This window comes from Crinia signifera, chromosome 6, assembly GCF_055691185.1.
Source record: "Crinia signifera chromosome 6, ASM5569118v1, whole genome shotgun sequence".
NCBI lineage: Eukaryota > Metazoa > Chordata > Amphibia > Anura > Myobatrachidae > Crinia > Crinia signifera.
This window is the reverse complement of record NC_139222.1, coordinates 189371397-189391208: the sequence shown is the minus strand read 5'-3', so window position 1 is coordinate 189391208 and position 19812 is coordinate 189371397. Positions and strand designations below refer to the sequence as shown.

Genomic DNA, 19812 nt, shown 5'->3' with positions numbered 1-19812 from the left:
GGAAATGGGTCTGGCCCAGTTCGGAACTGTGGGGCAGATTTATTAAGCTCGGCGAAGTGATAAACTGTCTGGTTTTTATCACCGGCCAATCAACTCCTACCTGTGAAGTTACAGGCTTGGTTTGAAAAATTACAGGAACGAATCGATTTGGCCGGTGATAAAAACCAGACACTTTATCACTTCACCGAGCTTAATAAATCTACCCCTGTGTTTCATATCCTGGGTCAGACAGTGGACTTCAATTGATAAGTGGTACAGGCATTTGTAACAAGCTGTCCCTATGGATCAGGATACAGTATTTTGTATAGAATGTATAGAATATATATATATATATATATATATATATATATACAATATATATATATATATATATATATATATATATATATATATATATATATATATATATATATATATATATATATATATATATATATATATATATATATATATATATATATATCAGGGACAAAGAACAAGGCGGCACTCCAAGGATTTTCAATTCAGGTAAGTGTATTCAAAGATGACACCAACGTTTCGGAGCGTGATATGCTCCTTTGTCAAGGCAGGTAAAACAGTGAAAACATTCACTGTTTTACCTGCCTTGACAAAGGAGCATATCACGCTCCGAAACGTTGGTGTCATCTTTGAATACACTTACCTGAATTGAAAATCCTTGGAGTGCCGCCTTGTTCTTTGTCCCTGCTGTATATCTGTTTGGAGGGCACCGAGGTCTCTATTACCGGAGGGGGGAGTGCCGGACCGCCCACGCTCGTATATATATATATATATATATATATATACTTGTAATTGTTCCCAATCTGCCCTCTATTCAATTATTCAGAGTGGAAAGTTTGTTTAACCCCTTCCCGACATTTGACGTACATTTACGTCATGGTCGGGAAGCACTTCCCGACACATGGCGTAAATGTACGTCATGGATTTAAACTGTCACCGCGTCTATAGACGCGGTGACAGTTTCAACATGTCTGCTGTCTCTGACAGCAGACATGTCCGTGCATGCCCAGGGGGGGCTGCGATGCCGCCCCCCCGTCGGCGATCGCTGTGATTGGCTGTTCAGTGTGAACAGCCATTCACAGCGTTTTCCTGTGTCACCGGCGAATAACGTTCGCTGGTGACACGGGATCAGAGGTGATTGGTGCTGTAAAGTACAGCACCAATCACCGCGGGGTGTAAGGGTGACACTGGTGTCACCCCACCTCACCCCGCCCGCCCCCAAAGGCCGTGATTGGTCCGTCGGACCGACGGACCAATCACAGCCAAGGAGGGGGATTTAAACTAACGGTGACTGCACTGCAGACGCCATTCCGGTCTGGAATAGCGTGCAGTGCGGTCACCGTGCCCACCTGCCGCCATATACTGACCAGAACCTTGCTCCATACTTACCTGATCGCTGCTTCATCACTGCTTGATCACTGCTTGATCTGTGCTGGATGCTTCCTGGATCCTGTTGCTACTTGTGCCTTCCTGTGCTGTGAAATTGTGCTGCTGCAGTGTAATAGCTAGATAGAGAGATAGATAGAGAGAGATAGATAGAGAGAGATAGATAGAGAGAGATAGAGAGATAGAGAGAGATAGAGAGAGATAGAGAGAGAGATAGTGTCAGAGAGTGCTATATTTTGTACTGCTGCAGTGTGATATAGTTATAGATAGAGAGAGAGAGAGATAGAGAGATAGAGAGAGAGAGAGAGATAGATAGAGAGGCCTAGTGACAGAGTGCTATATTTTGTGCTGCTGCAGTGTGATAGTTATAGAGAGATAGAGAGAGATAGAGAGAGAGAGATAGAGAGAGATAGTGACAGATTGTGCTATATATTTTTTATATAACTGACTGCTGCCCCCTCCTTTTGTGCTGATCAGTATAAATTAACTGATCAGCAACTTTTTGGGGGCGCAGGTTTTTTTTTATATATAGATATACCTGTCAGTGCTGCTGCTGCAGTGTCATAGAGTGATAGATAGTGAGAGATAGAGAGATAGAGAGAGATAGTGACAGAGAGTGATAGAGAGTGCTACATTTTGTGTCTGCTGCCCCCGCCTTTTGTGCTGATCACTATATCTGAGGTGATCAGCAACTTTTTTGGGGGTACAGAGGTTTTTTTTTTTTTTTATATATACCTGTCAGTTGCACCAAAGGTTGTGCACCTGCTGCACCTCACTGGTAATCAGTGTCGCATCACTGATCACCTTTTTTTTTTGTGTGTGTGCTGTGGGGTCTTTTTTTAATTTTTTTTTTACACACACTGTGATTTTGTGGGTGTCCTGTGGCCGCTGTGCGCTGATCAGTGACGTACATCACTGATCATCTTTTTCGGCACAGGGTTGATCTATTTTTTTTTTTTTTTTGATCAAATTCCTGTTGCCTTTGAGCGCTGTTCAGTGACAGACGTTACTGACCAACATCTGTGCTCAATTTTTGGCGCAGGACCTTTTTTTTTTTTTTTTTTTAACCCCTTCAATTTTTTATTTTTAACCCCTTCATTTTTTTTTTTTTATTATTGGTATAAAGTATTTTTTTTTTTTCTGCACTACATACACACTACATACCCCCCGGGTTGAAATAAAGTTTGTACCCCCCCCTACACTATACACGTGTTGAAACATTTCACTACCAGTAACACAAAAATAAAAATGGCATCCCAAATGTCCTCCCAAATGTCCTCCCAAATGTCCTCCCAGTCATCCAGGAGAATGTATTCAGTGGAGGAGGCATATGCCATGCTTGCCTCTGACTCAGACACAGCCAGTGATGCAAGCGGGGAATTTGAAGGATTCGTCTTAAGCTCCTCTTCCTCCTCTGGTGATGAGGGACCCCCTCAAAGACGCCCCCGTAGAGCAGCTGAGACCCCCTCCCAACAATTGATCTCGTATGGACCCCACCACCAGACAATTTTGAGCCCCAGGTTCCTGAGTTTTTGGCCATGCCAGGAATCCAATTTGATTCCACAGGTCTCAGAGAAATTGACTTTTTCAAATTATTTTTCTCTGATGATTTTATAAATTTAATGGTGGACCAAACTAATTTATATGCCCAGCAGTTTATTGCTCAAAACCCCACGTCATCATTTGCTAGGTGGACCCCTGTAGATGCAGTAGAGATGATGACGTTTTGGGGTCTGGTGTTTCATATGGGCATAGTAAAAAAGCCAGAAATTAGGCAATATTGGAGTACAGATGTTCTGTACAGTACTCCATTTTACCGTATGGCCATGACCCGGACTCGATTTGAGACAATTCTTAAATTTATACATTACACCGATAATGCACAGTGCCCACCCAGAGATGATCCCACCTTTGACCGGCTATTCAAAGTCAGGCCGGTCATTGATCATTTCAGTGCCAAATTTGAAGAGGTGTACATCCCTGAAAAATTTATTTGTATCGACGAGTCCCTTATACATTTTAAAGGAAGGGTTAAATTCCGCCAGTACCTTCCCAGTAAGAGGGCAAGGTATGGCATAAAAATGTATAAACTGTGTGAAAGCACCTCAGGGTACACCCACAGGTTTAGGGTTTATGAAGGGAAGGATTCAAGAATTGAACCGCCAGAATGCCCCCCCTCCCTCGTAGGTGTTAGTGGGAAAATTGTCTGGGATTTAGTGCACCCCTTCCTGGATAAAGGTTATCACCTCTATGTGGATAACTTTTACACTAGCATCCCCCTGTTTAAGGCCCTTGGTTCAAGAGGTACAGCAGCTTGCGGTACTGTGCGCAAGAACCAAAGAGGCCTCCCAAAAACGCACATTGCCCAAGTAATGAGAAGGGGTGAAAGCAGGGGAATATGCAACGAAAATATGTTGTTGGTCAAATATAAGGACAAGAGGGATGTCCTTATACTGACAACAATTCACGGAGACAGTACCACCTCCGTCCCTGTACGAGGTACCAGTACCCACACCTCCAAACCTAATTGTATCCTGGATTACAATAGGTACATGGGCGGAGTGGATCTTTCAGATCAGGTACTGAAGCCGTACAGTGCCCTGCGGAAAACAAAAATCTGGTACAAGAAGGTGGCCGTGTATATCATCCAGATGGCACTGTATAACGCTTACGTGCTATTCCGTTCTACCGGCCAGAGGGGGACATTTATGCACTTTCAAGAGGAAGTCATAAAGGGCCTAATATTTGGGAACCAGCAGGCAGAGGGCCCCAGTACTTCTAGTACTGGCCCCCGTATTGTACCAGGGCAGCATTTTCCTGATGAAATCCCCTCCACTGGAAAAAAGGGCAGGACACAAAAAAGGTGCAAAGTTTGCTATAAAAAGGGAATAAGAAAGCAAACTATTTTCCAGTGTGACACTTGCCCCGACAAACCCGGCCTATGTATAAAGGAGTGTTTTAAAATATACCACACATCTATGGAATATTAGGTTCATAATTTCACCGTGCTTCGGGGGTCTTGCTATTGCCACATAGCACCCACCATTCATTCCACCAGAATCTGAGCCGCAAAATCCAAAAATCACTCCTTCCCTTCTGAGTCCTGTCATGCACCCAACTGGTATTTTTTGGTCACATGTGAGGCATTGCCGTACTTGGGAGATATTGGGGCACAGATTTTGGGGTGCTTTTTCTCCTTCATTCCTTGTGAAAATGAAAAATTTTGAGCCAGAACTGCATTTTTGTGTAAAAAAATGTAATTTTTCATGTTCACTGCCCAGTTTTATCAAAATTGGTGAAACCCCTGGGGGTTTGAAATGTACACTATACCCCTAGATGAATTCCCTGAGGGGTGTAGTTTGCAAAATGGGGTCACTTGTGGGGGGGTTCCACTGTATTGGTGCTTTGGGGGTCTTGCTAATGCGACATAGCACCCACCATCATTCCACCAGAATTTGTGCTGCAAACTCCAAATATCACTCCTTCCCTTCTGAGTCCTGCCACTTTTTGGTCACACATGAGGCATTGCCGTACTCGGGAGAAATTGGGGCACAGATTTTGGGGTGCTTTGTCTCCTTCATTCCTTCTGAAAATGAAAAATTTTGAGCCAGAACTGCATTTTTGTGTAAAAAAATGTAATTTTTCATTTTCACTGCCCACTTGTATCAAAATTGGTGAAACCCCTGGGGGTTTGAAATGTACACTATACCCCTAGATGAATTCCCTGAGGGGTGTACTTTGCAAAATGGGGTGACTTGTGGGGGGGTTCCACTGTATTGGTGCAACATAGCACCCACCATTCATTCCACCAAAATCTGTGCTGCAAAATCCAAAAATCACTCCTTCCCTTCTGAGTCCTGCCATGCACCCAACTGGTATTTTTTGTTCACATGTGAGGCATTGCCGTACTCGGGAGAAATTGGGGCACAGATTTTGGGGTGCTTTTTCTTCTTCATACCTTCTGAAAATGAAAAATTTTGAGCCAGAACTGAATTTTTGTGTAAAAAAATGTAATTTTTCATTTTCACTGCCCACTTGTATCAAAATTGGTGAAACCCCTGGGGGTTTGAAATGTACACTATACCCCTAGATGAATTCCCTGAGGGGTGTAGTTTGCAAAATGGGGTCACTTGTGGGGGGGTTCCACTGTCTTGGTGCTTGGGGGGTCTTGCTAATGCGACATAGCACCCACCAAAATTCCACCAGAATCTGAGCTGCAAAATCCAAAAATCACTCCTTCCCTTCTGAGTCCTGCCATGCACCCAACTGGTATTTTTTGGTCACATGTGAGGCATTGCCGTACTCGGGAGAAATTGGGGCACAGATTTTGGGGTGCTTTTTCTCCTTCATACCTTCTGAAAATGAAAAATTTTGAGCCAGAACTGCATTTTTGTGTAAAAAAATGTAATTTTTCATTTTCACTGCCCACTTGTATCAAAATTGGTGAAACCCCTGGGGGTTTGAAATGTACACTATACCCCTAGATGAATTCCCTGAGGGGTGTAGTTTGCAAAATGGGGTCACTTGTGGGGGGGTTCCACTGTATTGGTGCTTGGGGGGTCTTGCTAATGCGACATAGCACCCACCAAAATTCCACCAGAATCTGAGCTGCAAAATCCAAAAATCACTCCTTCCCTTCTGAGTCCTGCCATGCACCCAACTGGTATTTTTTGTTCACATGTGAGGCATTGCCGTACTCGGGAGAAATTGGGGCACAGATTTTGGGGTGCTTTTTCTCCTTCATACCTTCTGAAAATGAAAAATTTTGAGCCAGAACTGCATTTTTGTGTAAAAAAATGTAATTTTTCATTTTCACTGCCCACTTGTATCAAAATTGGTGAAACCCCTGGGGGTTTGAAATGTACACTATACCCCTAGATGAATTCCCTGAGGGGTGTAGTTTGCAAAATGGGGTCACTTGTGGGGGGGTTCCACTGTATTGGTGCTTGGGGGGTCTTGCTAATGCGACATAGCACCCACCAAAATTCCACCAGAATCTGAGCTGCAAAATCCAAAAATCACTCCTTCCCTTCTGAGTCCTGCCATGCACCCAACTGGTATTTTTTGTTCACATGTGAGGCATTGCCGTACTCGGGAGAAATTGGGGCACAGATTTTGGGGTGCTTTTTCTCCTTCCTACCTTCTGAAAATGAAAAATTTTGAGCCAGAACTGCATTTTTGTGTAAAAAAATGTAATTTTTCATTTTCACTGCCCACTTGTATCAAAATTGGTGAAACCCCTGGGGGTTTGAAATGTACACTATACCCCTAGATGAATTCCCTGAGGGGTGTACTTTGCAAAATGGTGTGACTTGTGGGGGGGTTCCACTGTATTGGTGCAACATAGCACCCACCATTCATTCCACCAAAATCTGTGCTGCAAAATCCAAAAATCACTCCTTCCCTTCTGAGTCCTGCCATGCACCCAACTGGTATTTTTTGTTCACATGTGAGGCATTGCCGTACTCGGGAGAAATTGGGGCACAGATTTTGGGGTGCTTTTTCTCCTTCATACCTTCTGAAAATGAAAAATTTTGAGCCAGAACTGCATTTTTGTGTAAAAAAATGTAATTTTTCATTTTCACTGCCCAGTTGTACCACAATTGGTGAAACCCCTGGGGGTTTGAAATGTACACTATACCCCTAGATGAATTCCCTGAGGGGTGTAGTTTGCAAAATGGGGTAACTTGTGGGGGGGTTCCACTGTATTGGTGCTTGGGGGGTCTTGCTAATGCGACATAGCACCCACCAAAATTCCACCAGAATCTGAGCTGCAAAATCCAAAAATCACTCCTTCCCTTCTGAGTCCTGCCATGCACCCAACTGGTATTTTTTGTTCACATGTGAGGCATTGCCGTACTCGGGAGAAATTGGGGCACAGATTTTGGGGTGCTTTTTCTCCTTCATACCTTCTGAAAATGAAAAATTTTGAGCCAGAACTGCATTTTTGTGTAAAAAAATGTAATTTTTCATTTTCACTGCCCACTTGTATCAAAATTGGTGAAACCCCTGGGGGTTTGAAATGTACACTATACCCCTAGATGAATTCCCTGAGGGGTGTACTTTGCAAAATGGGGTGACTTGTGGGGGGGTTCCACTGTATTGGTGCAACATAGCACCCACCATTCATTCCACCAAAATCTGTGCTGCAAAATCCAAAAATCACTCCTTCCCTTCTGAGTCCTGCCATGCACCCAACTGGTATTTTTTGTTCACATGTGAGGCATTGCCGTACTCGGGAGAAATTGGGGCACAGATTTTGGGGTGCTTTTTCTCCTTCATACCTTCTGAAAATGAAAAATTTTGAGCCAGAACTGCATTTTTGTGTAAAAAAATGTAATTTTTCATTTTCACTGCCCAGTTGTACCACAATTGGTGAAACCCCTGGGGGTTTGAAATGTACACTATACCCCTAGATGAATTCCCTGAGGGGTGTAGTTTGCAAAATGGGGTAACTTGTGGGGGGGTTCCTAAATTTTAGCATCTTATGGTGCCTAGAAACCTACATGGTGCCTAAAAAATAATCTCATAAAAAGGAGGCTCCAAAATCAAGTAGGTGCTCCTTCTATTATGAAGCCTGTGGTTTGGTCAACGTGCACACTAGGGCCACATATAGGATATTTTTGAAAACAAAAGAATTGGGGGAATCAATTTTTAGTCACATTTCTCTAGTAAAATGTACTGTGTTCCTTAGAAAAATGTATTAAAATTGCAAATCTGCAAAAAAAATGAAATTTTGAAATTTCACCTACACTTTGTTTTAATTCCTGTGAAACATCTAAAGGGTTAACAAACTTCCAAAATGCTGTTTTGAATACTGTGAGGGGTGCAGTTTTTGAAATGGCATCATTTATGGGGGTGTCTCACATACAAGTCCCTCAAAGTCATATCAGAACTGAACTGGTCCCTAAAAAAATCAGTGTTTGAAATTTTCTTGAAAATTTGAGAATTTGCTATTCATATTGTAAGCCTCCTAGTGTCCAAAAAAATGAAAAGGAAGTTGAAATAATGATGGCAACATAAAGTAGACATATGGTCTATGTTAGTTATTAACTATTTTGAGTGGTATGATTATTTGTCTCACAAGCAGAAAATTTAACATTTTGCAAATCGCTAAATTTTCCATTTTTTCACGACATTTTGGTATTTTTCACAAAAAAACACAGACTGTATCGACCCAAATTTACCACTAATTTGAAGTACAATGTGTCACGAAAAAACAATCTCAAAATCACTGGGATAAGTAAAAGCAAAAAAAAGTTATCCCCACTTAAGTGAGACATGTCAGATTTGAAAAAAATGGCTCTGTCAGGAACGCAAAAACTAGCTCTGTCAGGAAGGGGTTAAAAATATTTAATATTTGCCTCAATAGGAGGATTGACTGTGCATGTATCCAGTCAAGATGGGGGCTTTGTTTAATCTGCTGTACAGTGCCTTAGTGGCAGAATTAATATGTAGAACTACTATTTAATCAGCAGATGGTGCCTCTTTACAAAAAAAAAAAGAACAAAAGACATTGTGGAGTACTACGCTGCATGCAGATTTGGAAGAGAGAATTTTTAGACAATAATTATTCAGAAGTTTGACTTGTGCAAAGATCTGTGGCATATGGGGAGAAACCTCTCTTGGTTTAGTAACTTATAGAAGCTCTACCCTCTTGTCAGTGTTTTACCATTCATAAAAATTAGATGGCGTCTGGTGCTCTTTGCTGAATTGCCATATAAAGGTTCTCTCTAGAACTCTTAAGGTGGCCGTACACTTACAGATTTAGCTTCAGATCTGGCTGGTTGGAACAAAAACATGGTTATGGATGAGAGCAAATGACAGTTGACCATTTGCTTGGAAATGCTGGAAAACTGACAAACTGTAGTTCAGATATTACCAGATTTTTGTTCCAACCAGCCAGATCTGAAGATAAATTTGCAGGTGTATGGCCACCTTTCAGAGTCTGATCAAGATAACCCGATGCCATTAGCATCCCGACATATGGTATGCTGGCAGTCATGATACCGGCATTTGCATACCCTCCAACATGACCCATTCCATTAGGTACAAATTGCTCTGTTCCTGGACTTCCCTGCCAGTGGCAGTTACAGAGGTTGGACTCCAGCACAGTCCACAATTGAAAGAGGGGGCTCACATCAACTGCCAGTGAGTCCAGGACAGTGATGCTTGGGGTGGCAGTAGGTGTGGCTCCCCTTTTTCAATATTGGACTGTGCTGCAGCCCAACCTCTGCAACTGCCACTGGTAAGGAAGTCCAGAAACAGAGCTTTTTGTACCTAATGGAATGGGTCATTTTGGAGGGTATGCATTTGTATTCTGGCTTCCAGCATCCTGAGTGTAAGTATGCAGAGTGTGCTCATGTTAGGCAGGAGTTTGGTGGTTTAGGGCGAGGATTAGGTATAGGGGGGTATTCAATGTGATCCCTTTATCAGTCAGCTCGACTGAGAACATGCAGGCGGGATTCAATGTCCCGTCTGCAGTGGAACGAGAAGGGGCGTGGCCGGGAAGAGGCAAAGCTAGCTTGAATTTGAACATATGGTTAGTGGTTTAGTGTCCTCCTATATAGACAAATGGCTTAAAACAAATTACTAAAATCTGTCAAGCGGTAATATGAATGTGTTTCTAATATAAGTTATTTGGATCATAGACCTTCATCTATAAAAATGAGAGGTAGAAAGTACTTGAAATTCTTAAGGTCCATTTGACAAGGGCAGCATCATCTTTGTGGGCCGGAAAAAAGACTCAGGCATTGGTGAAAGCCAAGGTATCTGTTGGGTGGCTACAGGGTCGTCAGTACAAACCTTCACAAATTACTATGTTTTAGGTTACTGATGCCTACTTTGGAAGTAACAGTATGCATTTTCTATATTTATATTACTGACCCCTATATTTAGCACGGTAACAGGGCAAATTGTATTACTACTGAAGTACCACTATCGTTAAGTAGTAAAATGGATTAAGTAGTGATTGGATGTAATGTTTAAAGTACTCAGTTACTAAATAATTAAATATGGTTTTCAGTTGATTGATGGAGATAGGTTTCATATTGGAGGAATGTGGTGATCGGGGACAGTATACATAGTGCAGTATTCAATGCTGTTTGCGAGTGGTGACAGCGAGCAGGGCTTCCTGCTCGCTGTCACCACTCACCCTGAAAGCATTCAACACAGCCTCCGCATCCGCCAATTCCCCCTCGCTCCGTTTTTTGAGCGAGGGGGAATTGGCGGATGCGGCTCCAGAAGCAGCGAGACCCGCGGCTAAAAACTTCTGCAGCAGACGCGGGTCTCGCTGTTTTGGGGAATTCTCGCCGTCCTGTGACGGCGAGGATTTCCCCAGAACGTTGAATAGAGCGAGCGGCCGGCGCGGGGGTTAAACAGCGAGGATCGCTGGTTTTCAGCAATCCTCGGCATTGAATATACCCCATAGAGTGGGAAACAGTTAGCAAACCTAATGATAAAAAGTGGAGAACTTGCCACCAGCAATGGAACAGCTTCTAAGCATCCTTTATCTAGAACAGTGGTTCCCAACCTTTTTTGTCTCCCGTACCCCTTGATTAGGCTTTTCATTTATGAGTACCCCCTCGTGAAATTTTAAGGGGGCGTGGCCTAAAAAGGGGTGTGGCTTAACAGGGGCAAGTCATACTGGCAATGACGAGAAAAAAAAAAGTGCAACCACTTGGCCACAATATAAGCTCAGCCCATTCTGCGGACAGCATATAAAATAACAGAACACTCAAATCTCTATTACTGAAGCAACAGACATTCCAACGGATCACGTTAGCCTTCCAATAGTGCCAGATACACATATGCCCCCAAAAGTGCCAGATACACATATGCTCCAATGGTGCCAGGTATGCCCGCACAGTGCCAGAAACGGGAATGCCACCACAGTGGCAGGTATGACCCCATGGTACTGAGTATGTGCCCACAGTGCCAACAATGCCCCTACAGTGCCAGCAACAAGTATACCCCCATAGTGCCAGCAACAAGTATGCCCCACAGTGCCAGTAATGCCCCACAGTGCCAGCAATGCCCCACAGTGCCAGCAACAAGTATGCCCCACAGTGCCAGCACTGCCCCACAGTGCCAGCAATGCCCCACAGTGCCAGTAACAAGTATGCCCCACAGTGCCAGCAATGCCCCACAGTGCCAGTAACAAGTATGCCCCACAGTGCCAGCAATGCCCCACAGTGCCAGTAACAAGTATGCCCCACAGTGCCAGCAATGCCCCACAGTGCCAGCATTGCTCCAGTGCCAGTAACAAGTATGCCCCACAGTGCCAACAATGCCCCACAGTGCCAGCAATGCCCCACAGTGCCAGTAACAAGTATGCCCCACAGTGCCAACAATGCCCCACAGTGCCAGCAATGCCTCACAGTGCCAATAACAAGTATGCCCCACAGTGCCAGCAATGCCCCACAGTGCCAGCAATGCCCCACAGTGCCAGCAACAAGTATGCCCCACAGTGCCAACAATGCCCCACAGTGCCAGCAATGCCCCACAGTGCCAGTAACAAGTATGCCCCACAGTGCCAGCAATGCCCCACAGTGCCAGCAATGCTCCAGTGCCAGTAACAAGTATGCCCCACAGTGCCAACAATGCCCCACAGTGCCAGCAATGCCCCACAGTGCCAGTAACAAGTATGCCCCACAGTGCCAACAATGCCCCACAGTGCCAGCAATGCCCCACAGTGCCAATAACAAGTATGCCCCACAGTGCCAGCAATGCCCCACAGTGCCAGCAATGCCCCACAGTGCCAGCAACAAGTATACCCCACAGTGCCAGCAATGCCCCACAGTGCCAGCAATGCCCCACAGTGCCAGCAATGCCCCACAGTATTTCCCAGCAGCAGCACACTTACCATTGACGCTGCTGCTGGGGAGAGGACAGTCCAGCTGCCGCGCTGCAGTGCTTCTCTCAGGGAAGGAGAGTACAGCACACTGCGTATCTCTCCTTCCCTTCAGTGTGACTGGGCTGCCCGTCAATCAAAGTTCGCGGGCCGGCTCCTGATTGGCTGCCGGCCCGCAAGCTCTGATTGATTGGCGGACGGGCGGCCAGTCACACAGAAGCACACTGAGGGGTAGGAGAGATGCGCAATGCACTCTCCTCCCCTCCAGCGACCTGTCTGGCCGGGCTGCGGCGTACCCCCCAGCGCGTGGACGCGTACCCCCAGGGGTACGCGTACCACAGGTTGGGAACCGCTGATCTAGAACATTACAGAAGCTGATTTCTTTAGGAGATTTTATGCATCTCTCCCTAATAGAACTTAAAATTGGCTGCAGTCAAGGTACATTATATATTGTATTTATATTGTCTGTGTGCAAATTCATCCTACAAAGGCCAGTAGGGAGCTCAAAGTGACTGACATACTGTACATAAAGTTAATGTTAAAAAACAAACAAACAAAAAATACATAGCATTTCATATGCAGGTACAAAATATCAATGTTTTTACACTACACTGTGGGGGTTATTCTAGTTCATTCTTTCTGACAAAATCCTTCTTAGATGGACAAAACCATGTGCACTGCAGGTGGGGCAGATGTAACTTGTGCAGAGAGAATTAGATTTGGGTGGGGTTTTTCTTCAAAGTGAGATCTATATTGCAGTGTAAAATCATGCAGTGAGTATTTTCCCTGCACAGAAACAAAAAAAACTCACCCAAATCTAATTCTCTCTGCACATGTTACATCTGACCCCTGCAGTGCACATGGTTTTGTCCATCTAAGAACGATTTTGTCAGAAAGAATGAACTAGAATAAACCCCTGTAAGTAAAGAAACCCCAGACTTAAGTTCCTCAATCTTGCCCAAATAACCGGTCTGTAAACCAATTCTAGTAGTAAATGGGTGTGGTGTGAATTCATTGGTAATATTAATTTAGTCCTTTGACCTGAGAGTATCACGTTCTTAATTATAAGTAGAAGAAATTGGGTGGTCTTTGGTCCAAAGTAGCATTCTCAGGTCTTGGCAAAACAAAATGACTTCAATAGCTAAACTCAGGGAATTTACCACTTGATAGCCTGTTAAAAACATCTAGCAAGATAGGAATCTAAAGTTGACCTTTTAACTGTTAAATTCTAGTGCGTTAAATGCAGTTTTAGTGATTTTGACTATTCAATACCAAAGAGATGTTTAATTCATTACATTGAATTATATACTGACAAACTTTGTACTGCTAATAAGCATTGTATGGCCCGAAACTGTGAGAATATTAGCGAATAAGCTGTTATTTTATCACAGAGACTCCTGATTGTCACTGTTTGTTTATGAGACAAAAAAATGTTCATATTGCTTGTAAAGTTCTTAGAAAGGACTATGCATTCAAAATCCACTTATGGGAATTCAATTACCAGCTGTAAATTACTGCAGGTGAAAACGGGAGGTAGCCTTGGGCTTTAACCCCCTGGGCTTTGACTCCTGAATTCCCCCAATAGCATAAATGCATAGAATTGATAAAATCATGGATTCCTGCATTAATGAGGTTGTGAAACCCGTAAACACCCCTGTTATTGGGGTTTCATTTCTGGTTTAAGAGCCAATTGGTTAGATATGAAGAATCAGTTAGTCCAAGGTAATCTACCACATCTACTTGAATTCCCCCGGAATCTTTATAAAGATTATAACCATTTATAGGCACCTTTTTTAGTTCCCTATTTCCAAGTGGTTTCTTTTAAATGTAATACTTTGACATGGATCCTGTTGATAGGAAATCCATTTTTTTTTTAAAAGATCAGATAAAAGCATTCTTATTTAATACTCACATTAGGTGTCTAAAGCTACCTCATGTTTGGCTTAAGCTACAGTCTTTACTGCATTGCAGAAATTGCAACCAACTAGCAGCTGCCAGCAAATAAATCTGCCAGCGTATTAAATTACTTGATGAGACTGAACAGGAGATTTCAAGCAGGCGAGAATGACATTGACATGTGAAGGGAGAGCTCTGGCTGCGTTAATGAAAACAAAACGTATAGTGGGAAAGCCTGATAGTCGGTACATGTACAGTACTTGGCTGCAGCTCCTACATAAATCATATACACAGTATTTCCATGCTGACTATTCATACATATTAGCACCATATCGGTACAGGTTAGGAGGATCATTTACATATATGGTGCACACTATTCACAGCTGAACGCTGTTACATATTTTCAGTGGAAAAGGTTAAATTGGTGTAAAATGAAGGAAAAGTATAAAAACATTGAAATTGCCAAGGTTTATGATACCCTGCACCACACTTTGGGCCCGATTCTGGATCACATGCAGTGATCCGAATTCGGCCCCTGTCCCGATGGTCGGGGGTTTGCGCAGTGGCGGAGCCGGGCCATGGGAATGGCCAGCGTTTTATGGGCTACCCCATAAAAACACTGGGTGTTCCCACGGGTCTGTATCAGCAGAGAGTGCTGCCTGAACTCTGGCCTTCATGATCTTTCAGAGGTGATATGATTAGTATGTTAAATTACAGGATTGGGGATCATATGGAATCATATGGAACTGGGAGATGATTTGTTCACAGGCCTATACTTAGGACGTACACGTGGGCATGTACTGAGGCTCGACGAAAATTAAATTCCGTACTGAATTAAGAAGAGGATTCTTCACCATTAGAGCAGTAACATTCTGGAACGCATTGCCGGTGGGGGTGGTTACAGCAACTACTGTTAATGAATTTCAAAATCAAAATTGGATAAATGTTTGGCCACTAAGGGAATCCTATAGATATGACTTATGCAATTCAGTAGTTACAAGTTAAGGCCCCCATACTATGCGATTTTGGGACGATATCATCCGATTTCGGCACTTTGGGCCGATAACCGGGTGAAATCGTCCCAAAATCGCAGATGTGTGACATCCGATGCGCGGTCCCATGCGCATCGGATCGGATCAGGGAGGTCGGACGGTCAGCACATAAGATCATGTCCGACCTCCAGACTGACCGGGGCAGCAGCAGCGCTCATAAGGGGGACGTAGCTGGCGATGAGTGCTGACCTGGCCGGGCAGTGTATGTTCACAGACATCAGCAGTGGGGACGGGCAGTGCAGTGATGGACTGGTGGGTATTAGATTTTTAAAATACCTGTCAAATGACTGGCCGTTCTGAGAGCTCTTAGCCAATCAGAGAATGGCCAGTCATTTGACAGGTATTTTAAAAATCTAATACCCGGCCGCCACTGCACTGCCCGTCCCCGCTGCTGATGTCTTTGAACACACACCGCCCAGCCAGGTCAGGACTCTCCGCCAGCTAGTTAAAGCGTCAGGACCTGCTACTCGCTCCGGCGTCCCCCTGATGAGAAACACTGCCGCCGCCTGCTCCTCACCGCCTGCTGCAGCTCCCCGTACATGTGATAAATCGCAAGCGAAATCAACTCCACACTGACGTGGATAGTGGGGGTATGAAAAGGTCGTCAGGACGCACAACTGCATCCCCTCATGGGGCTCGCTGCGCTTGTCACACTTCGGGGTGACGTGGATATTGGGGGTGTGCATGCTTTGGGTGGGGGTGTGCATGGGTGCTTTTAAAATGAAGTACCATCTCATCGCATGGGTGCTTATACAATGAAGCATCGCATCGCACTGCAAATGGCATGCGATGCAATCCACGGGCAGGGGTGCACTAAACATTAACTAAGGAAAATCGCATCGCACCGCAAAATTGCATGCAATGCGATTTTCCTACGGTGCCGTACGTATGTGAATTGGGCTTGCTGCAAATACACAAGTACCAAAATAACTTTTTTTTTCCTCATTTCCGAACAACGAGAATACGAAGGTCATTTAAACTTTGTACTCCAGTGTATTAGAACAGTGTTGACTTTTTATATGGTGATATTGAATCTTCCTTTTCAGTTTGCATTTATTAGATTGACCCAAAGGGCTTGTTGGCACCTATCTCCCTTTCAGATTTGAATAAATACATAACATTTACATTCAAAATAGGTCAAGTAGTAGTCAGTGGTGCTGTTCCCATCGTTCTGTCCTAAAAGTTTAATGGTGCATTTATAATTTATGAAAGATACACAATCTATATTTAATGCATTAACACACACTGCCGGTGCATTATTAGTACTAGAGCATGGCATGGCAATACTACCTTAATTGATTTTAATCTCCCGATATGATGATGTAAATTTGTTTTATATGGGGGATAGCACTAAGTGATTTGTTTCTATGGTGACAGCTGTTTCTATTTGTTACATGATCCTATCACCCACTAAACCTTCTTCTACTTGATGTTTTGTTTTAGGATGTTTCGACTTCGCTTCTTGCCAGCAGTGGCAGGGCTGACGGTTGTCTCCCGACGATACCATGGAGTAGCCAATCCAATTCGCAGCAGGCGGAGGTTAATGATGGCAGCTTTTGTAGGAGCAACGGCAGTGTCTGCAAGTGCTGGATTACTCTGGAAAAGGTAGGAGGGTGAAATCAATGTGCCCCAATACTCATTACTGGGTAAAAACGTTCGGTACTTGTGAGTTATCCGGGCGTCCGATTTTTAAATCGGGTCGGATCGGGACATCGCATCGCATGCGACCATCGGATGCGATGCGATGCGATGCGATGACCCGATTTTTCCATAGGAATCAATGTTAAAATGGACTGAGTCCATTTTAACATGGAATTCAATGGGAAAAAGGGGTCCTTTTCATACCCCTACTATCCAAGTGGGCATGGAGTTGGATATAAACCTGTGGCGAGCGTAGCGAGCCCCGCGAGGGGACACGGAATACCGTCCCCTCGCGGGGCTCGCTTCGCTCGCCACGCTTCGGGCTCGGTGGCTCGCTACGCTCGCCACAGGTTTATATCCAACTCCATGCCCACTTGGATAGTAGGGGTATGAAAAGGACCCCTTTTTCCCATTGAATTCCATGTTAAAATGGACTCAGTCCATTTTAACATTGATTCCTATGGAAAAATCGGGTCATCGCATCCGATGGTCGCATGCGATGCGATGCGATATCGCATCGCATCGCATCTGATTGTATGCCTTAACTTAAGGCATACAATCAAAAAATCGGACGCCCAGATAACTCACAAGTACCAAACGTTCGGTACTTGTTTCCTATCTGGGCGCCCGCTAAGTTAATTGCGCACCATGCTATTCTCCGTATAAAAATCGGATCGCATCGCATCGGATACCACAAATACACATACACGATATTGAACGATGCGATGCGATCCGATTCGATTTCCCATAGGAAACAATGTTAAATGGATCAATTTACCAAAATCAGCATAGGGAAGAATGGTAAATGGGCCAGAAACCCCAAAAAAACCCACAGAGCAGTGGAATGTCCCCCCAAAAGTAGTTGACGCCACCCCGCCATCAACGTGAACCCGAAGCGTGGCGAGTGGCGGCGGTACGTGTCCTCCGACCTTTTCATGCCCTACTATCCACTAGGGCGTGGAGTGAGAATAGAATAGTGTGGCGAGCGCAGCGAGCCACCGAGCCCGAAGCGTGGCGAGCGGACGCGGATACCTTCACAGGTAAACGCGTCCCTTCGCGGGCTTCCCAGGTGTCCGCGTCGCCATGGACACCTGGGAAGCCCGCGAGGGGACGCGTATAACTGTGAAGGTATCCGCGTCCCCTCGCGGGGCTCGTCACGCTTCGGGCTCGGTGGCTCGCTGCGCTCGCCACACTATTCTCACTCCATGCCCTAGTGGATAGTAGGGCATGAAAAGGTTGGAGGATGCGTACCGCCCGCCCCTCGCGGGCTCGCTGCGCTCGCCACGCTTCGGGTTCACGTTGATGGCGGGGTGGCGTCAACTACTTTTGGGGGGACATTTCAATGTTCAGGGGTGTTTTTGGCCCATTTACTATTGTTCCTATGATAATTTGGCTAAATTGAGCCATTTCACATTGTTTCCTATGGGAAATCGAATCGGATCGCATCGCATCGTATACCATCGTACATCATCGAGTACCGAATCCGATGCGATCCGATTTCATTACGGTGCCGTACGTAGAAAACCTGGGCGCCCAGATAGGAAACAAGTACCAAACGTTCTTTACCAGTTATGGTTTTGGAATCATGTTCAGTGATATGATAGGTACTGTATGTTTTAAGTAATTAATCTGTCCAAATGTCATTGAATGGTATTCTAATTAGTTCCATTTGGAAATGTTATGTTCAAGAACTCCTAGAATATAATGTGTCTGTATGTATCTCTAGAACATTACATAGTAAAAGAATATTATTTGCCTAGATGTAGATGCAAACTAACCCTAAAGCAGTACCACTGTATTTAGGAAGGGGGTCCTCATCCACTACCATCATCATGAGCCCAGTGTAGATGTAACAATTCTATTTTAATAAACCTGGAAAATAATTACACTTGTTTGCAGCTCATAACTGTAATCTTGAGCCCTGCAAAAGGTTCACACAAAACAGGGAAATCATTTTTCTAAAGAGATCTATTTAATTTTTCTGATTCTTTTGAAGTGAAATAAGATAAATGCAAGTGCTGTTATTATCCAGGGATATTTTACGTATTTATGATGAACCCTATATGAATCACGTTTTATTTTTTATTTTTTTGTTTTATTTTAATATTAAATAATATACTTTTTTGAATTATCTCTCATCTCTATTATTTAATAATTATATAGGTATTTTATGATATCCTTATATATAAGAGTTAGCTGCTTCCTATATTTATCGCTTATGTTTTATTAAAGGCAACTGAATTGTCCCTCGTTAGGAGCTGCGTACCAGATGTTTCTAAATAGATTTTTTAAGTATTTTTGGTTTGGCTGATTTTATATTCTAATTGATATTTACAATTCTGTGAAAACCTTGAGGATCCCATGCCTTATAGCTGGTGGTGCTAAAGCTTGCCTTGGCAGAACCTACCCCATTATGGCTCCAAAAGAATGGCCAGAATTTCTATTTGCTGCTCACTGCAATTATGGGGCTCTCTTAGTAATCAGTACGATTTCAGTATAGTCTGTATAAACTCAGCTTTGCCATGATGTTTGTTATTGGTCGCAAAGCTGGTTAGACTGTTGTGTCCGCGACTTATGATGCTTACATGCGATTAGTCGCAGCCCGGCATATTGTTCCACCCATGGCACGTGTCCACATGTGCCTGTGCAGTACAGACTAATGTGGCTTAATTTGTAACTAAATACACATGTAGGTAAGTTGTTTTTTTTTTAAATGAGAATTTAGTTGCTGAAAATATCATTGACTTGCAAGTGATTGTGTACCACAGATACTTTTACCCATAAAGTTCTCATGAAAACTTGTATGGTTGTATTGTAACCAGCCTGTTTCCTAACCCCGCCATTACCACCCACAAACACTAGCTGTCAATTATCAGCGTCCATATCCTCAGTGCGACTTCCATCGGTTATCCATTGGGTAGTGCACAAAAAAATGCTCAAATGCACAAACCTCGAGATTGTGTTTAG

At 43.9% G+C, this 19812-nt stretch overlaps 1 protein-coding gene across 1 annotated transcript in view; it reads left to right on the top strand.

Annotated features, from left to right (window-relative positions):
* Positions 1 to 19812, top strand: part of MICU1 (mitochondrial calcium uptake 1) — a 235671-nt gene that overhangs the window by 11787 nt on the left and 204072 nt on the right. The window contains exon 2 of the mRNA XM_083148442.1: positions 16648 to 16809. Within this exon, the coding sequence (XP_083004568.1) occupies positions 16649 to 16809 (161 nt within the window). The 5' untranslated portion in view covers position 16648. The remainder of the gene's footprint in view (positions 1 to 16647; positions 16810 to 19812) is intronic.